Below are 19,388 nucleotides of genomic sequence, written 5' to 3'. Positions count from 1 at the left end.
ATTAGATTCTATCATTCTCTATCTGTCCCCGAACAATCCCTCGCGTCCCAATGAGTCGTAACTTCCCTGTTTATCGGTTCAATCGGGATTCGTCTAATGAGGCACTTGTCCTGTACGGCAGAACGCTGTGTGTGTGAGTGTGTGCGCTGACGTAGAGGTGGGCTGGCAGAGAGTTAAGTGTAGTCTGAGTGCCATCAAGATAAGGCAAACATCAGAAGTCCTGAAGACAGTAGATAGCTCAGTCTGAGTAGCCTACTGATGTGTACACGAGTGTCTTGTGTCAGATGATATCTCAACGTCGGCTCGCATTTTCATTCATTCAGAAAGCTCAAACTGATAGCTCCGGCAGAAAAGTTGTGAAGTGGTTTCATGAATGAGGTATCACGACATCGCGTGGCACTCTCCAGCATCATTTTATTTTTCGTCGGATTTGGACGATCTGAAGCTGGTCGCTGGGAAGCTGTGCGCGTATTGGACGGATCTTCTCCTCAAGCAGAAGAGTTGTTGTGAAAGAGTTTTGCAGAAGAGCACCAGCAGCAGCATGGATTACTTTTTATTTCGACTCTTCTGCTCTTTGGCTTTGGCGTCGCTTCTAGTTCAAAGGTAAGTACTTGCTCAGTTGTTTCGTGTCAAATTTAAACTATTGCACTGGTTTCTGCACGTAAATAATGATTCACTCAATACATTTGCTTACAAATATGAACTGGCTAGATATTCTGCATTACGTGCATCCTAGAACTTTCAAAAATAACAAAATATGTTTTTAAAGTTTTGTACATCCGTTGTTGCTTTTTCATATTTGAGAAAAGTTTTTTTTTCACTCTTTTGTAATGTAACTATTTGTACGTGTCATGAAATTATAAAGTGGGCTATTAATTCAGTTTTAATTTATTGGTAGGCTATATTTTAATAATTTTGCTAATAAATAATGGCTTTACCAGAGCTTAATTTAATATCAGTGAACCAACTTTTGAAAAGTTTGTTTGCAGTTTATTTCTTTCTTTATTTGCATTTTCCTTTAATATTATTATATTGTACTGGTAGTTTGCAATATAGTAGTTAGTTTATACACTGAGGTAAGTTTGTAGTTGCTTATATTTACTTCACAAAACTTTTCTTACTTGTACTGTTATGGAAGGAACTTTGCATCTGCTATTTGTCAAGTTAACTCATTCATAAGTGCATCAAATCAGTCCCATTTGATGTCATATTTTGTGTACGTATATGGTGTCTTTTTCCAGCACATGGTGTATTTTGTAATAGTCATGAGCATTAGGCTTCTCAGTGGTACTTTTATCACTTTAAAATGTGCCACAGCAGTTTTGTATGATCCAGTAAAAAAAGGGTCTTTGTATATTCTAAACGCTTAAACAATGCAGAAGAACACAGGGTGTATTTATTATTTATTACCTCTTTATATATTGCCTTTTTTTCATGCAGATATATTTGGATACATAATAAAGTTTAATTTGCTCTTCTAGGGCAGACTCAAATGAGATCCTGGGACTAAAGATCCCCTTTGACCCCATTCTCAATGCCAACACGGTGTGTTTGACCTTGCCCGGCCTGACAAAGAAACAGCTGGATGTATGTATGAGACATCCAGATGTGACAGCCTCAGCCATACAGGGCATCCAGATCGCCATCCATGAGTGCCAGCATCAGTTCAGAGGACACCGCTGGAACTGCTCAAGTCTGGAGACCAGGAACAAGATCCCTTATGAGAGTGTTGTCTTCAGTAGGGGTAAGCATCAAAATTAACTTGGACATTTGTAGAAATTGTGACTTTTTTTAGTTTGCGAACACTGAGAGATTTTTTTTTTTCATCTGGTTTAGCTTAGTAAAGTGTGTAGAAGTACAAAAAACTGAGTTTCAAATAAATTTGTTATACGTACTTTATTAACATACTCAACTACATCTTAATTATTTGGCTAGCTAGAAACTGATTCATATTGGGTAAATGAATCCTTAAAGTTTGTATATTGCAGACACATAAATTTTTGATAGTAGAAAAGCTTTATCAGCCATAGGCATATATCACTTAAAGAGTGGATGTAAATATCCTGCAAGAGGGCTTCCCTGGCCAGCTAATGTATTTTACTCTTTACCAGTGCAAGTGCTGTGAATTTGCTTTCAGCATTTTCCCAACCCTCAGTGGCAAAAGCATAAACCTGTTTAGTTAGTTTCTGTAACCCAAAGTGACAGTTTCCTTCAATCTTTAATTCATTTTCCCACTTCCTCCACCATCAGCGCAGCCGGGCATGCTTCTCACTTTAAATTATTTGTTAGATTGATTTATTCCAGGTCTTTCATTGGCTTGGAAGGAAATCTAAAACAGCATTTCCATGTCCGTGTCTCCTGGCTGTGCCTAAGTGCCGTTTGCCCCCCATAGAATCATGAGAGGATTGCAAAAAAAAAAAAAAAAAAAAGCTCTGGCTGGTGTCGTGTTTTTGCACGCTCGTGTGTGTATTTCAGCTAGCAGGTCTCCTCTGCGTGAGTGTGTATGTCACTGTGGGTGGATGGGTGGGTTAATAGGTGTGAGTTCCTGTGTATTTTGAAATGATCAATTGAACATCATTCAGATGTCTCATCTCAGATCTTTGTTCCGTGCCTCAAGGGCAGCTCTGCCATCAGCAAGCATTTTTGGAAAACATAATGAATTTCATACACTGACTGCTTCACACCTGATTTAAGTTTTAAAGGCTAACTAGTCCTTTTTAATCACCAAAGATGGACAAAACAGGACACGGAGGTGAGGCGAGGCTGCATTCACAGGCCTAAAAAGACAAGCCCCAATCTGCATTAAACACTTTTAAGTGCTAGACACAGGGTCATGGCCAGTTTAAAACTTGTTCAAACTTGGAAATGTCTGTTTCTCTTGAATGATCATTTACAATAAACCAACTTTAGTGGTCACACAAATGCATATGACTGTAGACAGTCAGCCATGCAGAAGTAATAAGCTTTGCTTATTTTATTAGAAAAAACTAATAAAATAAGTTTTTTCCCCTCTTAATGACTTACCTAGGAAAAAAATAATAATGATTTAAAGTTAAGTAATTTCATGAAAGAAGCAAAAGTCATTGTACATTGTCAGTACATTATATTATATTTCACATTAATCATGCTGAAGGACAAAATAGGAATTTCATAGCTTTTCAGTTTCTCATATTTCTTTCAGATCACTGACATTAACCGGGCAAATAGATTTTTTTTCTCTTAGTGATTTAATCATTAAAAATACAAATTTTGTATGACATCTATCGATCTATCTTTGAGAGAGAGAAAAAGGAAGAGAGAGATTCATATGCTTTCAGATTGCTGGTCATTTAAATGTCAAGATAGTAATTTCATAGGCTTTCACTTTTATATTTTAATTTAATATTTTCATGTATCCATATTTTTTTTCAGATCTTAGACATTTACCAGGCTGATATATATATATTTTTTATATATATATATTTTTTTTTTTTACAGTAATTTAGTATGTACGTATACTTAAGTGGGTCTTTTTCATGCTGAAGAATAGAATAGAATAGAATAGAATAAATCTTTATTTTCCACATGGTGGAAATTTTTCTTTGGCTCACCGCAACCTATAGGACAAATAAACATACAAACAATGTCTCAAGCATAATAAAGAAATATTCCTGGATGACTCAAAAAAATAAAAAATAAAGTAAGATACAAGGCAAAATATCATATTAAGAATAATATACTTAGATGCATTAAAACAGCAGCTCATTTGTTTGTTGTTACTTTGTTTGGAAGTGCTCTTTGCTTTGAACAGGCAGAAGGAACTATAAACTATTTAGCCTTTATGGGCTCTTTCATGTTCCTGAGCATGGCCTTCTTTAATTCCCCATCTGTCCCTGAAAGTCATTCAGGAGTCTGCTTTTATGAGACCTACGGTTTTTTTTTTTTTTTGAGACCATTAGCTTTCAACAAGCCTTTAGCACATGCAGGCACCTTTTTCAAAACCTGGAGAGAGAAAAAAAACTGTGTAATTAAATACTGTTATACAAGAACAATAACATAACTTGCTACTGCTAACATATGGCTCTCATGTGTTCGAACGTATTTGCTGAGGAATTTCTTAAATCTTGTTGGAAAGCCTTAAAGTCTGCCACACTTCAGGTCCAATAAATAGCGCAGCGGATGAGAGCTGAAATCCAGATGAGCGGCATGTGATTAGTACAGCTCAAACAGCCACTAACAGTAGCCAGGTTAATTGCAGCCACGTTTTGAGCTCAGCACAAAACCTGTGCACAGATGAGCATGTCTGTGCTTAGCCACTCTAACCAGAGCCCTCCCCACCTTCTCCATTGTTCCTGCATGTGCATGCTTTGGATGCTTAAGCTCAGCACAGTATTCACTAACTTTGTCCTGTGAGGTCTTTCTGTTGCTTGTTGTGAGAAGGAATATACCGGTACTTCTGTCAAACATCAGGGCTTGTGCGGTTTCTCTTTGAATGCGATAGCAATCTTCTCCATAAAGCACAGAGAAAACATTTCCAGGGCAAAGTGGAGAGCTTATAGACAACGTTTAAGTGAGGCTTGCCTAAATAATCCCTTTTATTGTCTCTTTGGCAGGATTCAGAGAAAGCGCATTTGCCTATGCCATCGCAGCGGCCGGAGTGGTGCATGCTGTATCCAATGCCTGCGCCATGGGCAAGCTGAAGGCCTGTGGCTGTGATGAGAAACGCAGAGGCGATGAGGAGGCATTCAGGATCAAACTGAACCGTCTCCAGCTGGAGGCCATCAACCGGGGGAAAGGCATGGTGCATGGTGTGATGGAACACTTTCCCGCCGACGCTCTCAGCCCTCAGGACTCCTGGGAATGGGGCGGCTGCAGTCCCAATGTAGAGTTTGGGGAACGCTTCTCCAAGGACTTCCTGGACTCCCGTGAGACATACAGAGACATTCACTCCAGGATGAGACTTCACAACAACAGAGTTGGCAGGCAGGTGAGAGACAGCGTTATGTTGGTTGTGTGTGTGATGTGTGACACTAAGCCTGAATGAATCAGCAGTGTTGGATTGCATTTCCAAAGAGTGCAAGGGATCACCTTACGCTCCCTTTTAATGTGCGTTAAAACCTGTGTTCAAAGATGAGTGCTTCGTTTCTACTGAGATACTATAACCGTGTCACATGTACTATAGGAGACAAAAGCTGTTGAGTTCCTCCTTTTGATGTACCTAGAAGCTACAGATTTCCTCAGAGCAGCGGTTAAACATGAAGGGACGCTCATGTTGCAGCTGTGCTCTTGAAAGCTTCATCCCTGCCCGTTTTGCCAAGCGTAACATTTTTGTTTGTGTGTTCCCTGAGTCGTGCGATCGTTGGTTTTTCTAAAGCGAGGCCCTGGCATTGCGAGAGGTTTGTTGAACTTTTTGCCTGGGCTCCTGCCTGCATGTAAACGTACGAGCTGGTGCCCCGTCTATGCTCAATTAGGTGCTCTCATGAATCTTTTCCGATCTCCATGCACCCCCCTGAACCACCTACCAACAGCAAAACACTTAAATGAGCAATAACTCCACTCGAGCAAAAGCAAACATGTGCTTCTCTGAAATATGTTATCTTTGGATTTGGGAATGTTTAAAAGGCATTTAAGCTTTATCAAAATATGCCTTCCCTGGTGTTTCCTTTGATCAGTGAGTCCCTCCTGGTGGCAATGTGTGATGTAAGTGATCGAGGTGTTGTCTCTTTGTGTTGTTGTACTAATTAGATAATAAGAGACAGATTAGCGGCACTGAGCGGTTAAAGGGATAGTTCACCCAAAAATGAAAATTTGATGTTTATCTGCTTACCCCCAGGGCATCCAAGATGTAGGTGATTTTGTTTCTTCAGTAGAACACAAAGCAAGATTTTTAACTCAAACCTATGCAGCCATTCAGTGATATAATATAAGTGAATGGAAATCACGGCTTTAAAAGTAAAAAAAAAACATAGACAAACAAAACCAAATTAAACCCTGCGGCTCGTGGATGTACACTGATGTGCAAAGACACAAAAAGTTCGGTCTGTGCAAGACACTGAACAGTATTTATATAATATTTTACCTCTGATTCACCGCATTGTCCGAACTGTCCTGGGCATGTTCGCGTCTTTTTCTTCAGCCGGCCTGTGATGCATCTTCTTCTTTTTCTTCTTGCTTTACGGCAGATCGCAGACTTATGAGTGCATTACTGCCACCTATCTCTCAAATGGACCATTGACATCTACAATCTCAATTAGGGATCCTAATGGCCTTTCTTGTTTTACTTGTGTTTCATCAAGGGGCACTGCTGTAGTAAAAAAAAAAACATGTATCATGCAGTTTGTTGTATAGAACACAAGGTCATCAGAAATATGAAATAACACATATTTTTCCAAATTTCTTTATCAACCAAAAATGTTAAACAAATCAAAACTGTCGTATATTTTAGATTCTTTACTCTTTACTTTGATAACACTCTGGATATATTCCCAACTTCATGAGGAGCATCCAGAGCTGTCTTTCCAACAGATCTGAGGGATTTTTTAAGTAATCTGGCCACTTGTTTGCTGGTTTTCTTCTTCACTCTGCAGTACAAGTCACCAATCCCAAAAGTGACAGTATTTACTAAGCATTTGAAAAAAAAATGTTTTCAGAGGTCTATTACTACTACAACTAAAAGAGGTGGTGAAAAAGTACACATCTTGGGTTTTGCCATTTTTCCACTGCCTCTGTTAGTTATTTCATTGTTGCACTGATATAAAACTTTCTCAAAGAAACTCATGTTGCAAGACAGTTTGCTTGTGCTGATTAATGTTATTTTATTGTAAATGTTTATCCCCTGAACATCCCATTATGAAAAAAAAAACTTACTTTTTACTGATTTATTATTTTGTAAATATATATGAATATCATAAATTCAACTCATGTGAGTTTCTCCCTTTTGCAAAATAGCACAGTCTAACAGCAAAGCAAGCTACAGTTAAACTTCAAATATGAGAGTGTGTATGTGCGTCAACTATGTGTAGTATGTCTATGTCCATCAGTGGTGTCAAAAGTATTCACATTCATTACTCAAGTAGAAGTATAGATACTAGGGTTTAAAAAGACTTTTGTAGAAGTTTAAGTATCAACTCAAGCTTTTTAATCAAGTAAAAGTGTAAAAGTACTGGTTTAAAAAACTACTTAAAGTGTAAAAGTAATGTAAGGGGAAAAAAAATGCCATTAAGAACAAAAGCTTAGGCCTCGCCACAGGGGCCTATTGTGCACTACCCCACCTCCTCAAAAAAAAAATTCTAAAGGTCATAAGCCATAATGATTATAATGTTATATTAAGATATTCATGTTGAAAAATTTGGGATGCACTAGGCTACCTGTTTCAGCCGCATATATGCCCATTGAAAATAAACGCACTTTAGTACAATGCAAATACATTAAAGGACTAGAGATTTGATGACTAGTTGCCTATAAGTATTATGGTGCAAAAATTCAAACTTCAGAGGCATGTCATCAATAACCTCTAATGGAATGTAAATGTACATCTAAGCTTAGCTGCAGGAATCTGCGAGGGCAAGGGACAAGAACATTGGTGCAGGCTTAGTAACAATTACCCTTGTATGGTTGTCTATTTACAATAAACATTATAGTGCTGTCAAAATGAATGATTAATCCAAGTGAATAATAAAAAACTAAAAATGTAAAATAACTCATAATCCTGATACCTTCTGGACTGATAGCTTCCTGTATTCGGTACATACGTCTGCTATGTCCAGTGTGGGGGGGTAACGAGTTACAAAGTTGGTATAGCCTACTTATCACAACATTGTCAATCGCAAACGATAATTTATTCAAACTTCTCGCTACCGAACTACCTACAGTAGCTTAATTTGTGGAGGACGAAGAGAAAGCACCCATTTGGTAAATGAGCCAGTAGTGAGAAATAATAACTTTTAAGTAGGGTCCGGTGCCATTTTGATACTTTTAGAAATGTTACCGGTGCCTGAACCGATACTTAAAAAAAACTATGGATAACATTAAAGAACATAGCTTTTACCTTGCTTTTACCTTGGACGCTCTCATTTCCCAAGTTGTGCTTCCCTTAATCTAAGGCTAATAAATGTATTTCACAATGTGGCTCATTATTTAATACAAAACCACCCATAATGTTTCCACTGTATCTTTGTCACTCACTCTGATATTTAGTTAAGATGAGTGCTGTCTGTCCCTGTCTTTAAGCAGTTCTGTGAATTACTCTATGGTCATTCTTTATAAAGTAGCAACAATGTCATTTGTAAAGTACAGTACTGTGCAAAAGTCTTAGGCACATTAGTATTTTCACCCCAAAAAAGGGTTTTAAGCCAGTTATTTATATCTTTTGCTGTAGTGTGTCAGTAGGAAATATCAGTTTGCCATTCATTTTAACAATAATCTAGTGCAGTTTTGAATGCACAAGCAGTCTGACAACGGCAAAATGAATGTTAGGAAATGTAAACTGATATTTTATACTGACACACTACAGCAAAATATATAAATTACTGGCCGAACGCCATTCTTTTAAGTGAAAATACTAACGTGCCTAAGACTTTTGCACAGTAGTGTATGTATAAAGTACGTATGATTAGATTAAGTATATTTAAATAAGTGTAATCAAAGTATGTGTTCGTTCATATGTGTTAAGGGCTAGATTTTCGCTGGAGGAAACAGCTGTTTAGTGATTAGCGGTGACAAGCGAAAACTTTACAGTAGATGAGAAACCGACTGCTCCCTCATGACCTTTTGTAAACTGTATTTATGACAAAGAACTGCACAGATACAGATATTCTAACAATCTATCGATAAACACATACCTTGTGTCCTCTGTGTTTGAGTGAGCTCGCGCTGCTCTGCTGCGGTCTGCGGATTGAAGAGCGAGCTGAAAGACGGGGAGGAGACCGGTCTGACACCGGTTTCATATGAAATTAAAGGGGACTGACTCTCAGGCGATCGCGAATTTCTGTACAGTTTATGGAGCTAAATGCTACAGCCCCACTAAAAAAGTCTAGCGACGTCCGTGCTTCTTGTTACTTTCGGAGAACCAGGACAAATTTCAATCGATCGCTTAAGCATTTAAAAGGCACCGAAATCTGCTTCCTCTTATTCGGCTCGATGCATACCGGTTCCGTACCAAACCCAACTTTTAAAAAATATATTTTTTGATAAACGAACCCAAAACTGGCTATGTCCTTGCTGGAGTGTGATGTGATCTGTGTCCTGTGCAGCTGCGATGGATCGCGTACAAACCAATAGTATGTCGGAATGGTATATGTTTATACTTCTCATCCAACCACAATCAAATTCACTCCATCCGGATGGCGCGATTTATCTGGATAGTTTTTTTTTTTATTATTATTATTACAAGTCGGAATGAAAACAAGCAGAAATGAAATAGCAGTAATGAAGCTATTTTTAAAATGTAAGGAGTAGAAAGTACAGATACTTGCGTGAAAATGTAAGGAGTAGAAGTAAAAGTCGGCTGAAAAATAATTACTCAAGTATAGATACCCCAAATTTCTACTTAAGTAATGTAACAAAGTATTTGTACTTCGTTACTTGACACCTCTGATGTCAATAAGTCCATAAGATCATGAAAGTTAAGTAAATAAAATTAGTTGAAATAAACCTTGCATGCAGAGTGTAATGCCATTCCTGTCATATTACTCTTGCAGGCCCACTATCCGCTTATTCATTGGTTGAGGGCAGTCATTTTGGTTTGACATTGTTGTTGGCGTTACTTCACAACACTTAAAACTCATTTTAGTCAGTACTTACTGTAGGAATTACAGTAGTCCGTATTTGCTGAAACTTATTTTCAACTTCATTATATAAAGGTCTGCCTTCCTGCTGTTGGGTTAGAACAAGTGTTTGTACTATTCCTACTCTTATAAACGACCACTTCTTGTAATCCTGAGGTAACGTTTTAAATTTAGCTTGCACTTTTATCCATAGAAACTTCAATTGCATTCAAAAGATACATTTTTTACCAGTTCTTGCATTCCCTGGGAATCAAAGCAGTGGCCTTGGCATTGATATCGTTATGCTCTACTGACTGAGCACTATTTTAAGAGTTTCACTATAGCTTGTAACTTCAATATTAGCTATTTGAACTGCTTTTTGTGTGGCTGCTCCTCACACAATGACAGCTCATCAGCCATTCTAGACATGGGAGGTAAGATATCATCATGGATTATTCTGTTGTCACTCTTTATCAGGACGGTACAGAGCTAAAGTGTAAATGACCATGATAAGCTCAGATTGGCTTCACTGGCAGGTTCACACAGACAGTGTCGCAGATTGTTCATTGTTTGCTGCTTCCTCTTCTATAATTTGTCTCTGTATCGTTCCATCAGTTTTCTGCTTCCCTTGATTATTCAGACAAAACATGGTCAGTCCCAAATAAAGTAACAGATAGTAGCCATGTTGCCATCAAAAGCACTTCTCCTAATTCTCATGCCCAATTCTGTCTCACGCTATAAGCTTAGACACATCGTTCTAGAGACTGTAAATTTGGTATATTTCTAAAATCTTTGTTATTGATGAATTATGTCACAGTCTCCTGGTTAATTATGATAATTATCATGATCATTGTGGATTTTTCTGGCAAAAGTCACCCATTATTGGACTCCAAGATGACATTTCAAAGGATTTTTTATTGTTATCAGTTTCTAAACTGATTAATTGGTATTTATATTGGATGATCTATAAAGAATGCTGGAAGTTCAGGATTTCTGTCTGAGGAGCTCAATTAGGAGGTGTGCTGTTTGATCAAGCTGCCAGCGAGGGTGTGATGTACGGAGAGAGACGCCATTGTTCAGGAATATTTCTTCTGCTCCTGCCAGTAAGCCTATTTGGCATCTGAACCTGATTGTCAGAAAAAAGATAGACAAGAAAATTTGCAGCTACCGAAATATGTTACTGTTGGCAGGTTTTCCCGAGTCAGTGTCAGTGGGATGAGAAAGGAAAAATGGCAAAATCCTTCATCTTCAATCTTTAATTAAACTCATCTTCTCACAATTCATGATATATTTATGTTTTTCTCTGCCTAGCCCATTGTCGTTGGCAGTTGGGTCCCATAATTTTGGCAGATGGGTGATGTGAGGTAGGGGTCCCGGCTGGGTAGGACGCTCTGTATCGCAGAGCTTTTTTATTTGCAAGGTTTGCGACCCAATATTCCCCTACCTCCCTCCCCGGGAAAGGTAGTCGCTTGTCGAGGAATGTAGTGACTTTACTGGGATGTACATGTCGCCTCATGCCCACCCTCTGGTTCTCACGACGTTCAGTCTTGTTAAAAGCTCTAATTAGTGGCTGCTGGCTATTTGGAAACAGATGTTTAAAGCCAGCAAAAGATTTTAGACATCAAACACAGCGGGAAGTAGAAAGACATTCGCCCTTCCTTCCCCAAATACAACTTTTAAACACTCTGTCACTGGCCAGGGCAACACAGAGGGAAAAAAAAAGGAAACTGCATGAAGAGAATCGATTTAATTGTATTGTTTTAGTATATGCCATTCACTGCCTCTGGCAACATTATATGGATCGGCAGGGCAAAAAGAACAGGGCATGTTTTTATGGTTGCAGTAGTTGCCGATTACATGGCAACGTCTAGTGGGGTTGTAAATTATTTTTTGCATGTTTTCATTGGAGCTCCTTCCACTCAATGAAGACCGGTTGGAAAGCCATGCGGCATTTCTACTTTTAGAGCAAAGCAAGCAAAGGGCAGGAGACGGTACAGAAACACAGTTTATAAGAACAATGTTTTGACCTTAAAGTGTTAGTGACATTTCCTCTACATTTCTTTGCTGTATATACCACACATGATTTAAATTTAAACATGTTTAATTGACCAAATACATCATGGTCTGGTCATGCATTTGTCCGAGACTTTAATGAAGACGTGTGTTGGGACATTGAGGTTTTGTTGGAACGCCTCCTCTGAAACATCAAAGGAACGGAGCAAAACTCATTCAGCAATTCATCAAGAGCCATTAGATGGAGGATCATGCTGTCAGGCACCCTGTCATCATTTTGTCCCAGATCTTAAGTGGAGTATCCAGCTTATAGCCTACCTAACGGTGTCTTACTGCGACTACAAAGCCCTGAACACAAAAGTGCTCCACACATGATTGTCTCTTTTTGTGGTGACAGACACTAATATGTTCCTGATTTTTGGCCTGGCATGCAAAGATTTTGGACATAAATGTAGCTGTAATGTAGTGATAAAGACATCATGAAATAAAATGGAACTTTCAATTTTCTTTCACTCTCACATTCACAAAAATGATGAGAAATTGCATTGCAGAAATTAAAGAAATTAGTAATGCAAGTTTTTAAGCCATGGCACATTTGATTTTCTCTACAGCTTTACTTTTGTCACCCATACAGGACTGCTGGCTTTACTGCTCCTGAAGCTGTTCTTTGTGCATCTAAATTTCATACATGGATGCCTTTGTTCTCAGATCAACATTATCTGGAATAGTTTTACAGTAAATTGAAGGAATATGAACACTGCCATGTGGAAACTGTTTATCAGACAGGAAAAAAACCTTGTTGCCATATGGCAGTTCTGTGCCACATTGGAATAGCTGTGATGTATTTCTTCATTGGCAATTTTTTATAGATGGAGTATTGAGTATATTACTGCACTTGTGCATGAAAAATGTGATTTTTTTTAGATGTGCATTTATTAATGTGCGCTCATTTTTCTGAACACATGAAACAATTATTGAATTATTTTTTTCATGTGTTCAGAAAAATGTGCACACTTACATTTTACATAAAAGACCAAGAAGAAGAGTGCACAGCTGGCTAACACTGAGCATGTTTTTAAGAGGAATAAATGACAATGACTCACTCGCTTTAACTTTTAATGTTTGAAATGTACTTTATAAATACCTCAAATTATTAAAGAAACATAAATTGAATGAGTTATTTGAAAGTTGTTTTTATTTAGAATAACATGCACTCGTTAATTGTAAAAGGAGAAGGAAGTTTGTCTTTCTATTATACACATTATGTTGTAAGAATTAAATATTATTTCCATTAGAATTTACATATAAATCTGGGGAATTGTTGACATTTGGAAACTCTGTAATGGAAACTACTGAGAGACAAACTTTTTTTTTCTTTAAAAGCAGTAATATTTCTTTCATTAAAATTTAATAAGTTTCTCTACTTGTTTAAATGACTTCTGAAAAGGCGGCATGACAGAGAAAAATATTTTCACCCACAATATCATAGCCTAACATTTTTCGTCCCAGTGAAATCCGGATGAAAAAAATAAAATCCCATGCAAAAATGCAGCACATTAAAAAAGTTAAATGTGTCGCAAATCCTGTTTCAGGTTGATAGTATTCTTGAAAGTATTCAGCTATAATGGCTTAATTGACGAGTCCCAAATAATTGAATATTATTATAAAAGCTGCTTAATTTAAATATTAGTTTTTACATTGTTGATGTATTGAGAAGGAAAAAGCATCTGACTTGAGGGGACTTGCATCTGTATTGCTGTATTCTGCCTGTGGTCCAAATGTGCTACCAATGTGTTTTACTTGATCTCAGTCTGGTGCCAGTTTATGGGTGAGCCTGTCTCACTTTTTTTTTAATTAAAGTGTCCCAGATGTGGCTCTCAATTTGCTCTGCACCAATGAAATTACAGCACACCCTTCAAAACATCCACATCCACTGAATTTCGGAAAAGAAAATGTGCAAATTTATAGGCCCTAATATGTTTTGCTTGCAGATCCATTTATAGTGGCTTCTGCTGTGTTGCTGTTGCTCTGGAGCAGCACGTGTTGCTGTACACATCAAATGCTGATGAATAATTGCAACACTTCTTCCACTGCAAATCTGCCAAATACATGTCATAGGTTTGCTCTGTGCTCGATATTAACCTCAATTGCTTGCAGGTTGCGATATAAATGTACCGGTATGTCTCTTTACAAAGCCCTGTATCCCTATAGAGAGGTAAGATACGTTGAAAAGCAAATGTGTTGATAAAGCCTATTGTTTCTCAAGTTTCATTCTGTGCTAGCAGGGTGGTGCAGAGGCTTGACAGGCTTTACTTTAAGGATTTTAATCTGTTCATGGCAGACGCACGAATGAGCTGTGTTTCCTGCACTTCATCTGTAGCTCCTCAGGCTAGACAGTCTGCCAGGCTTCAGTCAGATGCTCCACCTCTCCACACACCCGATAGATTATCCTGTTGTCACTTAAGCAGGGCGGCAGCTTCCAAGAGAGCACTTCCTGTCTCTTCCTCACTTCCTCCACTGCCTTGCACCCACACTGCTCCTGCCATTAGGTGCCAAGTCCAGGCAGAGGAGGAAGGAGAGCAATCAGACCCTGCGATCTTCCATCCCAACCCTGTAGCTTCCTCAGCATAGGCCGCACATGGCAAGAGCAGGCATGTCCACTTCCTAACTGCTGGAGGTGTGACATTTAAATTGCCGTCAGGTTCTCGGCACTCAAAGTGCAAGGATTTTAATATCCTTATTTGTCTGTACCCGCATCGCAACGGCCCCCAGGGAACTGATTTGGCTTCCTTTTGAAAGGCTGAAGTCTTTCGAAACAATGACCCTGACATGATGAAAATGCTGGTGATACAAAGGGGTTAATCTTTGTTTATGCTTCACAGAGGTGTTCACCTCAGACTGAGCAAGATCAGCCTGAAATTCTGGTGTTTTGTCAAAACAGTTTTGTAGTACCTGATTTGCCATTATGGGCGTATTGTTGTGATTGATCGGTGTTATCTTTGGCCTCAGTATGGGTGTGATATCTGTTTCATATATGTCTCTCGACTCCTGAGCCCATTCATATAAAATAGACCTGCTCCATTTGCATGCGCACCTTTGGTGGCTAAGAGCTTGAAATAGAAACCACCGGCATGCAAACCGTATAGCCTGAAGAAGTCACAATCTTCAGGCATGGGAGATGTCTGCTTTTGACAACTGCTGAAAGTAACCTGCGACTCGAGGTGAACGGCAACAGTTGTCAGAACATTGCATTTTAGCAGACGGTGGCCCTGGAGCATCGAAAAGTTGTTTTGAGTCATTTCAGAAACTGAAAAAATATGTCCTGGATTGTGACACCATGGCATAGGAGGGGGGAAACTGAAGAAATAAAAACACAAGCCATGGCTGAGTGACGTGAAATAGCACAGGTTCATTTTATACAGTGAAACCTAATCCATTGACAGACAAAACTCCACTTATCTCTAAAGATGTTCAAACTGTGTTTTGTCCCGCGGTGAGCGCTAGGAAGCCTGAGACAGTGTGAAATGTGGGATTGCTAAGCCTAAATGTTTGTGCTTGTGTTGTTGATATGGGTGGGTGCTGGGGCATCTGTCAGTAGTGAGGGTGGCCCCTCTTCCTCTTGGTAATTGGATCTAAAAGTTTATAGCTGGGGATGACAGATAAGTGCATTGTTGAGAGAATGGGAGGTCTGAACTTGTGAATAGGGCATCCTCATCTCCAACTCTGACATGTCATGTGGTGGAACTAATAACCACAGAGAGAAAAAAAAGTGCATGAGTAATACTAGACTGAATAAATGTTGTTCTTCATCTGGATATATTAATTTATTTATTAATAATGTTTTGTGCATTATGACTCGAACATGCCTCTTCTGCATGTATAATTGCATGTATAACTGTTGTCCATCAACAGTTCCGTCATGAAAAGATTTAAAAACTACATTTTTAATTAAAAAAATGAATTAAGAACTAATTTTCCTTACTGTGTTCACTCTTAAATGACATTGACTCATCTATTAATATCTGTTTATTTTTCCATTCATCACAAATCAGTGATTCAACTAATAAGGGCCCAGATGATTTTCCACTAATGCATTGCAAGGTCTAGATTGCCAGCTATGGTCCAGATGCTGCAGTTTCCAGATATTAACATCTTCCTCATCTGTTTTGCTTGTGTGCAGGTTGTGGTGGACCACATGAGGAGGAAATGCAAATGCCACGGCACATCAGGAAGCTGTCAGCTCAAGACCTGCTGGCAGGTGACTCCAGAGTTCAGAACGGTGGGCTCTCTGCTGAAGGAACGCTTTAATATCGCCACGCTAATCAAAGCCCACAACAGAAACACAGGTCAGGTGGAGCATGCCCATCCAACACACCGACGGAGAGCCAATGCAAACGATCTGGTCTATTTTGAGAAGTCCCCGGATTTCTGCGAGAGGGACCCTGGATCGGACTCTGCTGGGACGCAGGGCCGGATCTGTAACAAGACCAGCCAGGGAATGGACAACTGTGAGAGCCTGTGCTGTGGCCGGGGCCACAACATCTTACAGCAGACTCGCAGCGAACGCTGCAATTGCAAGTTCCACTGGTGCTGTTATGTTGTGTGCGAAGAGTGCACAATAACAGAGTGGGTCAGCGTCTGCAAGTGAAATAAGCAATCATCTATTAAATGTACAAAAACTGACATTAAACAGGGAAAGACTGATAAATTCCTGCCTTTTGCAATGGACTGCCGTTTCCATGATTCGAATGGAAAGCACAAAAGTGGACTGAGATGAATTGAGTGCTAGAGAAGTGTGCACGTGTTTGCACACTGCATGGGTCCAAGCACAAGATTTCAGACTGATTTTGGACTTGCACTGCATATGATTTCAGAAAGTATTTTTAATTTAAATAAATTAAGAATATGGGTATATTGTTGAGTATATTATCAACAGAGCACTCATCGACACTACGTGGTGTTCGTTTTATTTCAGTTTTCAGATATCTCAATGACTCCTAGTCTTGTAATATAGCACCAAGCAGACGCATGGGATTCCGGTACTTAAAGAAGAGAAATATATAAATACACACACACACACACACACACACACACACACATATACATATATATATATATATATATATATATATATATAGTTAGTACTATCATATACTTTTGCACAGATCCATTTATCAGAAGAGTTTACCAAATAAACTCTGAGTATAAAAATGGTATCATATACCAGTAAATATCAATTCAAAAAGGCCAGCATGTCTTGTTTCAGTTTCGAGTGATTGTATATATAACCACTTTAATGCTGGTAAAAGTGTAAACTGGTCTTCAAAGGCTTTTTAAACAGTCAAATGAACAGATTGCAAGCTGTGGATCAGTTCTGGTGACCAGCTGAAAGGACAACACTGTTATATGGATATTTGTCATGGACAAATCTTATGAAAAACAGATTGTAGAAGGGATCTGAGGAGACTAAATATGTGGAAGAAGCTGGACTAAACCTCTACAGATGCTTGTGTGCATGTTGTTTCCCTGCAATCTGTTGGCTGTGCCTCTGTTCACTGTAACAGGAACATATTCACCAGAGCTTTTAATGTCAGTCAGTAGATATTTAGACAGATGTATAATCATCTCCTGATCACCACACCCATAATGTGGTAGCTTTAGGTCCCCTCGACTCAGCAAACTTTATATAAAAATAAAATTGCTCAAGTTCTGCCAGCTCATTCTTCAAGTGACTGTTCAGACATGACTATTCAACATTCAAAGTTGTTTTAGCATCTTTTCAGATTGCTTGAAGTCTTATATAATGTCTTGCAAGAAGTAGTAAAATATCACTGGATATTTTATGAAAATAACTGTTCAAGGCAAGCAAAAGAAACTTCTATAAGTCTCAGATTTTTTTAGTTTAAAAATCATTACTTTGATAAATAATATGTACTTCTACAATAAGCTTTTGTACACTTTTGTCCATATTTTTAAAAAAAAATGTCTTAGTATCATATGAAAATAAATTACATAATTACATTTTAAAGGGAGCGCCAAAAATTGTTTGCATATAGTAATTGTAAACTTTGTCCCATAATGAAAGTTTTGTTTTAATCTGCTAATCTTGTTCTGTTCTTCTGTTTTGCTTTGTTGTTGGATTTATTTATTTCTGTGATGTTTCTCATGTTAAAATATAAGTCAAAACATTGGATATGCAGTTGTAAAAATATACAGAGTCAGTTGAATTGAGTTGTCAGAGTTGAGTTCCAGTTAACGTTTAATTTAGTTTGATTGTTTGCACATTTAGACCAATTCTGGAGAAAATGACTGACATGAAATATTGTGTGGGGTGAGCGTGATGATTTTTGAAAAAAAAAAAATGGTATAATTTTTTTTAAGTTTGAATATATAAGTTATTTTATTTTGTGGATAACTTAATATTTGTAAAACAATAAAGAACTTAATTATAAATAGTTGATGGGTGATATTGATATTCCTGCAAACAAGCTTTCACATTTTCCCTGTTTTGCATGTGCAGAAGGAAGAAAACCACCAATATATCCTATTGTGTATGTTTTTTAATTTATGGAAAGCAGGAGAGAGAAAGAGAGAGAGAGAGGCAAAAGAAGAAAAAAAAATAGTTTTTCTTTTCTGTTGTCTGGCAAAAGTAAACTATTTTTCATTTGTGAACTGCATGAACAGTGGTTGTTGCAGGACAAGTGTGTTGTTGCAGCCTGCAGAGCGATGCCCTCAAGGCTTCAGTCAGTCAACAGCCTTTTGTAGAGTAGCAAAACTGATCATCTCTGCCTTTATATAAACATGTTGCAGCATAAATTAGTCAAGTAACCCTTTTAATCATTAATTGCCCTAAAGAATGAAGTTGTAACTCATAAAGAACATCATAAAGCCCAGCATGAAATACCAGAAATACACAAATTTGTGTGTGTATACAAAGATAGATAGAAAGACAAACAGACAGACAAACAGATAGACAGATAGACAGATAGATAGATAGATAGATAGATAGATAGATAGATAGATAGATAGATAGATAGATATGAAATGATCATATCATAAAACATCATCAAACTTCGTATCAAGTCAGCCTGAAACCAAATGTTACATAAGAAGCATCTGAATTTTGTTCAGATGGAGGGCACATAATGATGTCTAATGTCAATTTGAACCCCACCTTTTAATTCTGATGTCATATGACTATATGCGCAGATAAATTTGTTTACAAAAATTCTCTGAGAGTATTAAATGAAATCAAAGAGAGCTGATGCCCATATTTGTTATAGGCAGAACAGAGTTCTACACATTGATGTTTGAATTTTTGCGCTCCAGTTGAAGAAAAAACATGATTGGTGGTACTGTATTTACTGTATATTTGCACTGACAGTCAGATTCTTGGCAGACACCTTTATACCCATGTGACTTCTAAGAAAGAGCTTATTTGCATATAATGTGTTTTGAATATCAATCATGTTGTTTTCTGTGTGGTTGATGAGTGCACTATGTGCAGGAAGTTGACATTTAGGGACACATATAGAAATTTGAGAGGCCACACAGAAAAAAAAAAGGCAAGCTGGGGAAAGCAGCCGATGGAAAACAAGCACCTCAGTGCCAATGCCTGATGTGAAATAAATG

The 19,388-nt window shown here is 38.1% G+C and overlaps 1 protein-coding gene across 1 annotated transcript; it reads left to right on the top strand.

Moving 5' to 3' along the window:
• The first annotated feature begins 199 nt into the window (after window positions 1-199).
• Window positions 200-16,816, top strand: wnt10a (wingless-type MMTV integration site family, member 10a). The gene is made up of 4 exons (XM_059499820.1): window positions 200-603; window positions 1,482-1,744; window positions 4,593-4,966; window positions 15,937-16,816. The coding sequence occupies exons 1-4, from the start codon at window positions 374-376 to the stop codon at window positions 16,402-16,404; spliced, it is 1,335 nt and encodes a 444-aa protein (XP_059355803.1). The 5' UTR covers window positions 200-373; the 3' UTR covers window positions 16,405-16,816.
• Window positions 16,817-19,388: the final 2,572 nt, after the last annotated feature.

The sequence above is a fragment of the Carassius carassius genome, chromosome 19 (genome assembly GCF_963082965.1).
Source record: "Carassius carassius chromosome 19, fCarCar2.1, whole genome shotgun sequence".
Lineage (NCBI taxonomy): Eukaryota > Metazoa > Chordata > Actinopteri > Cypriniformes > Cyprinidae > Carassius > Carassius carassius.
The sequence above is the reverse complement of the archived record's forward strand: the minus strand, read 5'-3'. Positions and strand labels throughout refer to the sequence as shown.

Excerpts from the sequence above, each read along its gene's own strand:
- wnt10a (XM_059499820.1), top strand. The coding sequence starts at position 374 with ATGAGGTATCACGACATCGCGTGGCACTCTCCAGCATCATTTTATTTT. Across the intron at positions 604-1,481 it reads GCGTCGCTTCTAGTTCAAAG|GGCAGACTCAAATGAGATCC; the intron begins GTAAGTACTTGC and ends TTGCTCTTCTAG. Across the intron at positions 1,745-4,592 it reads GAGTGTTGTCTTCAGTAGGG|GATTCAGAGAAAGCGCATTT; the intron begins GTAAGCATCAAA and ends TCTCTTTGGCAG.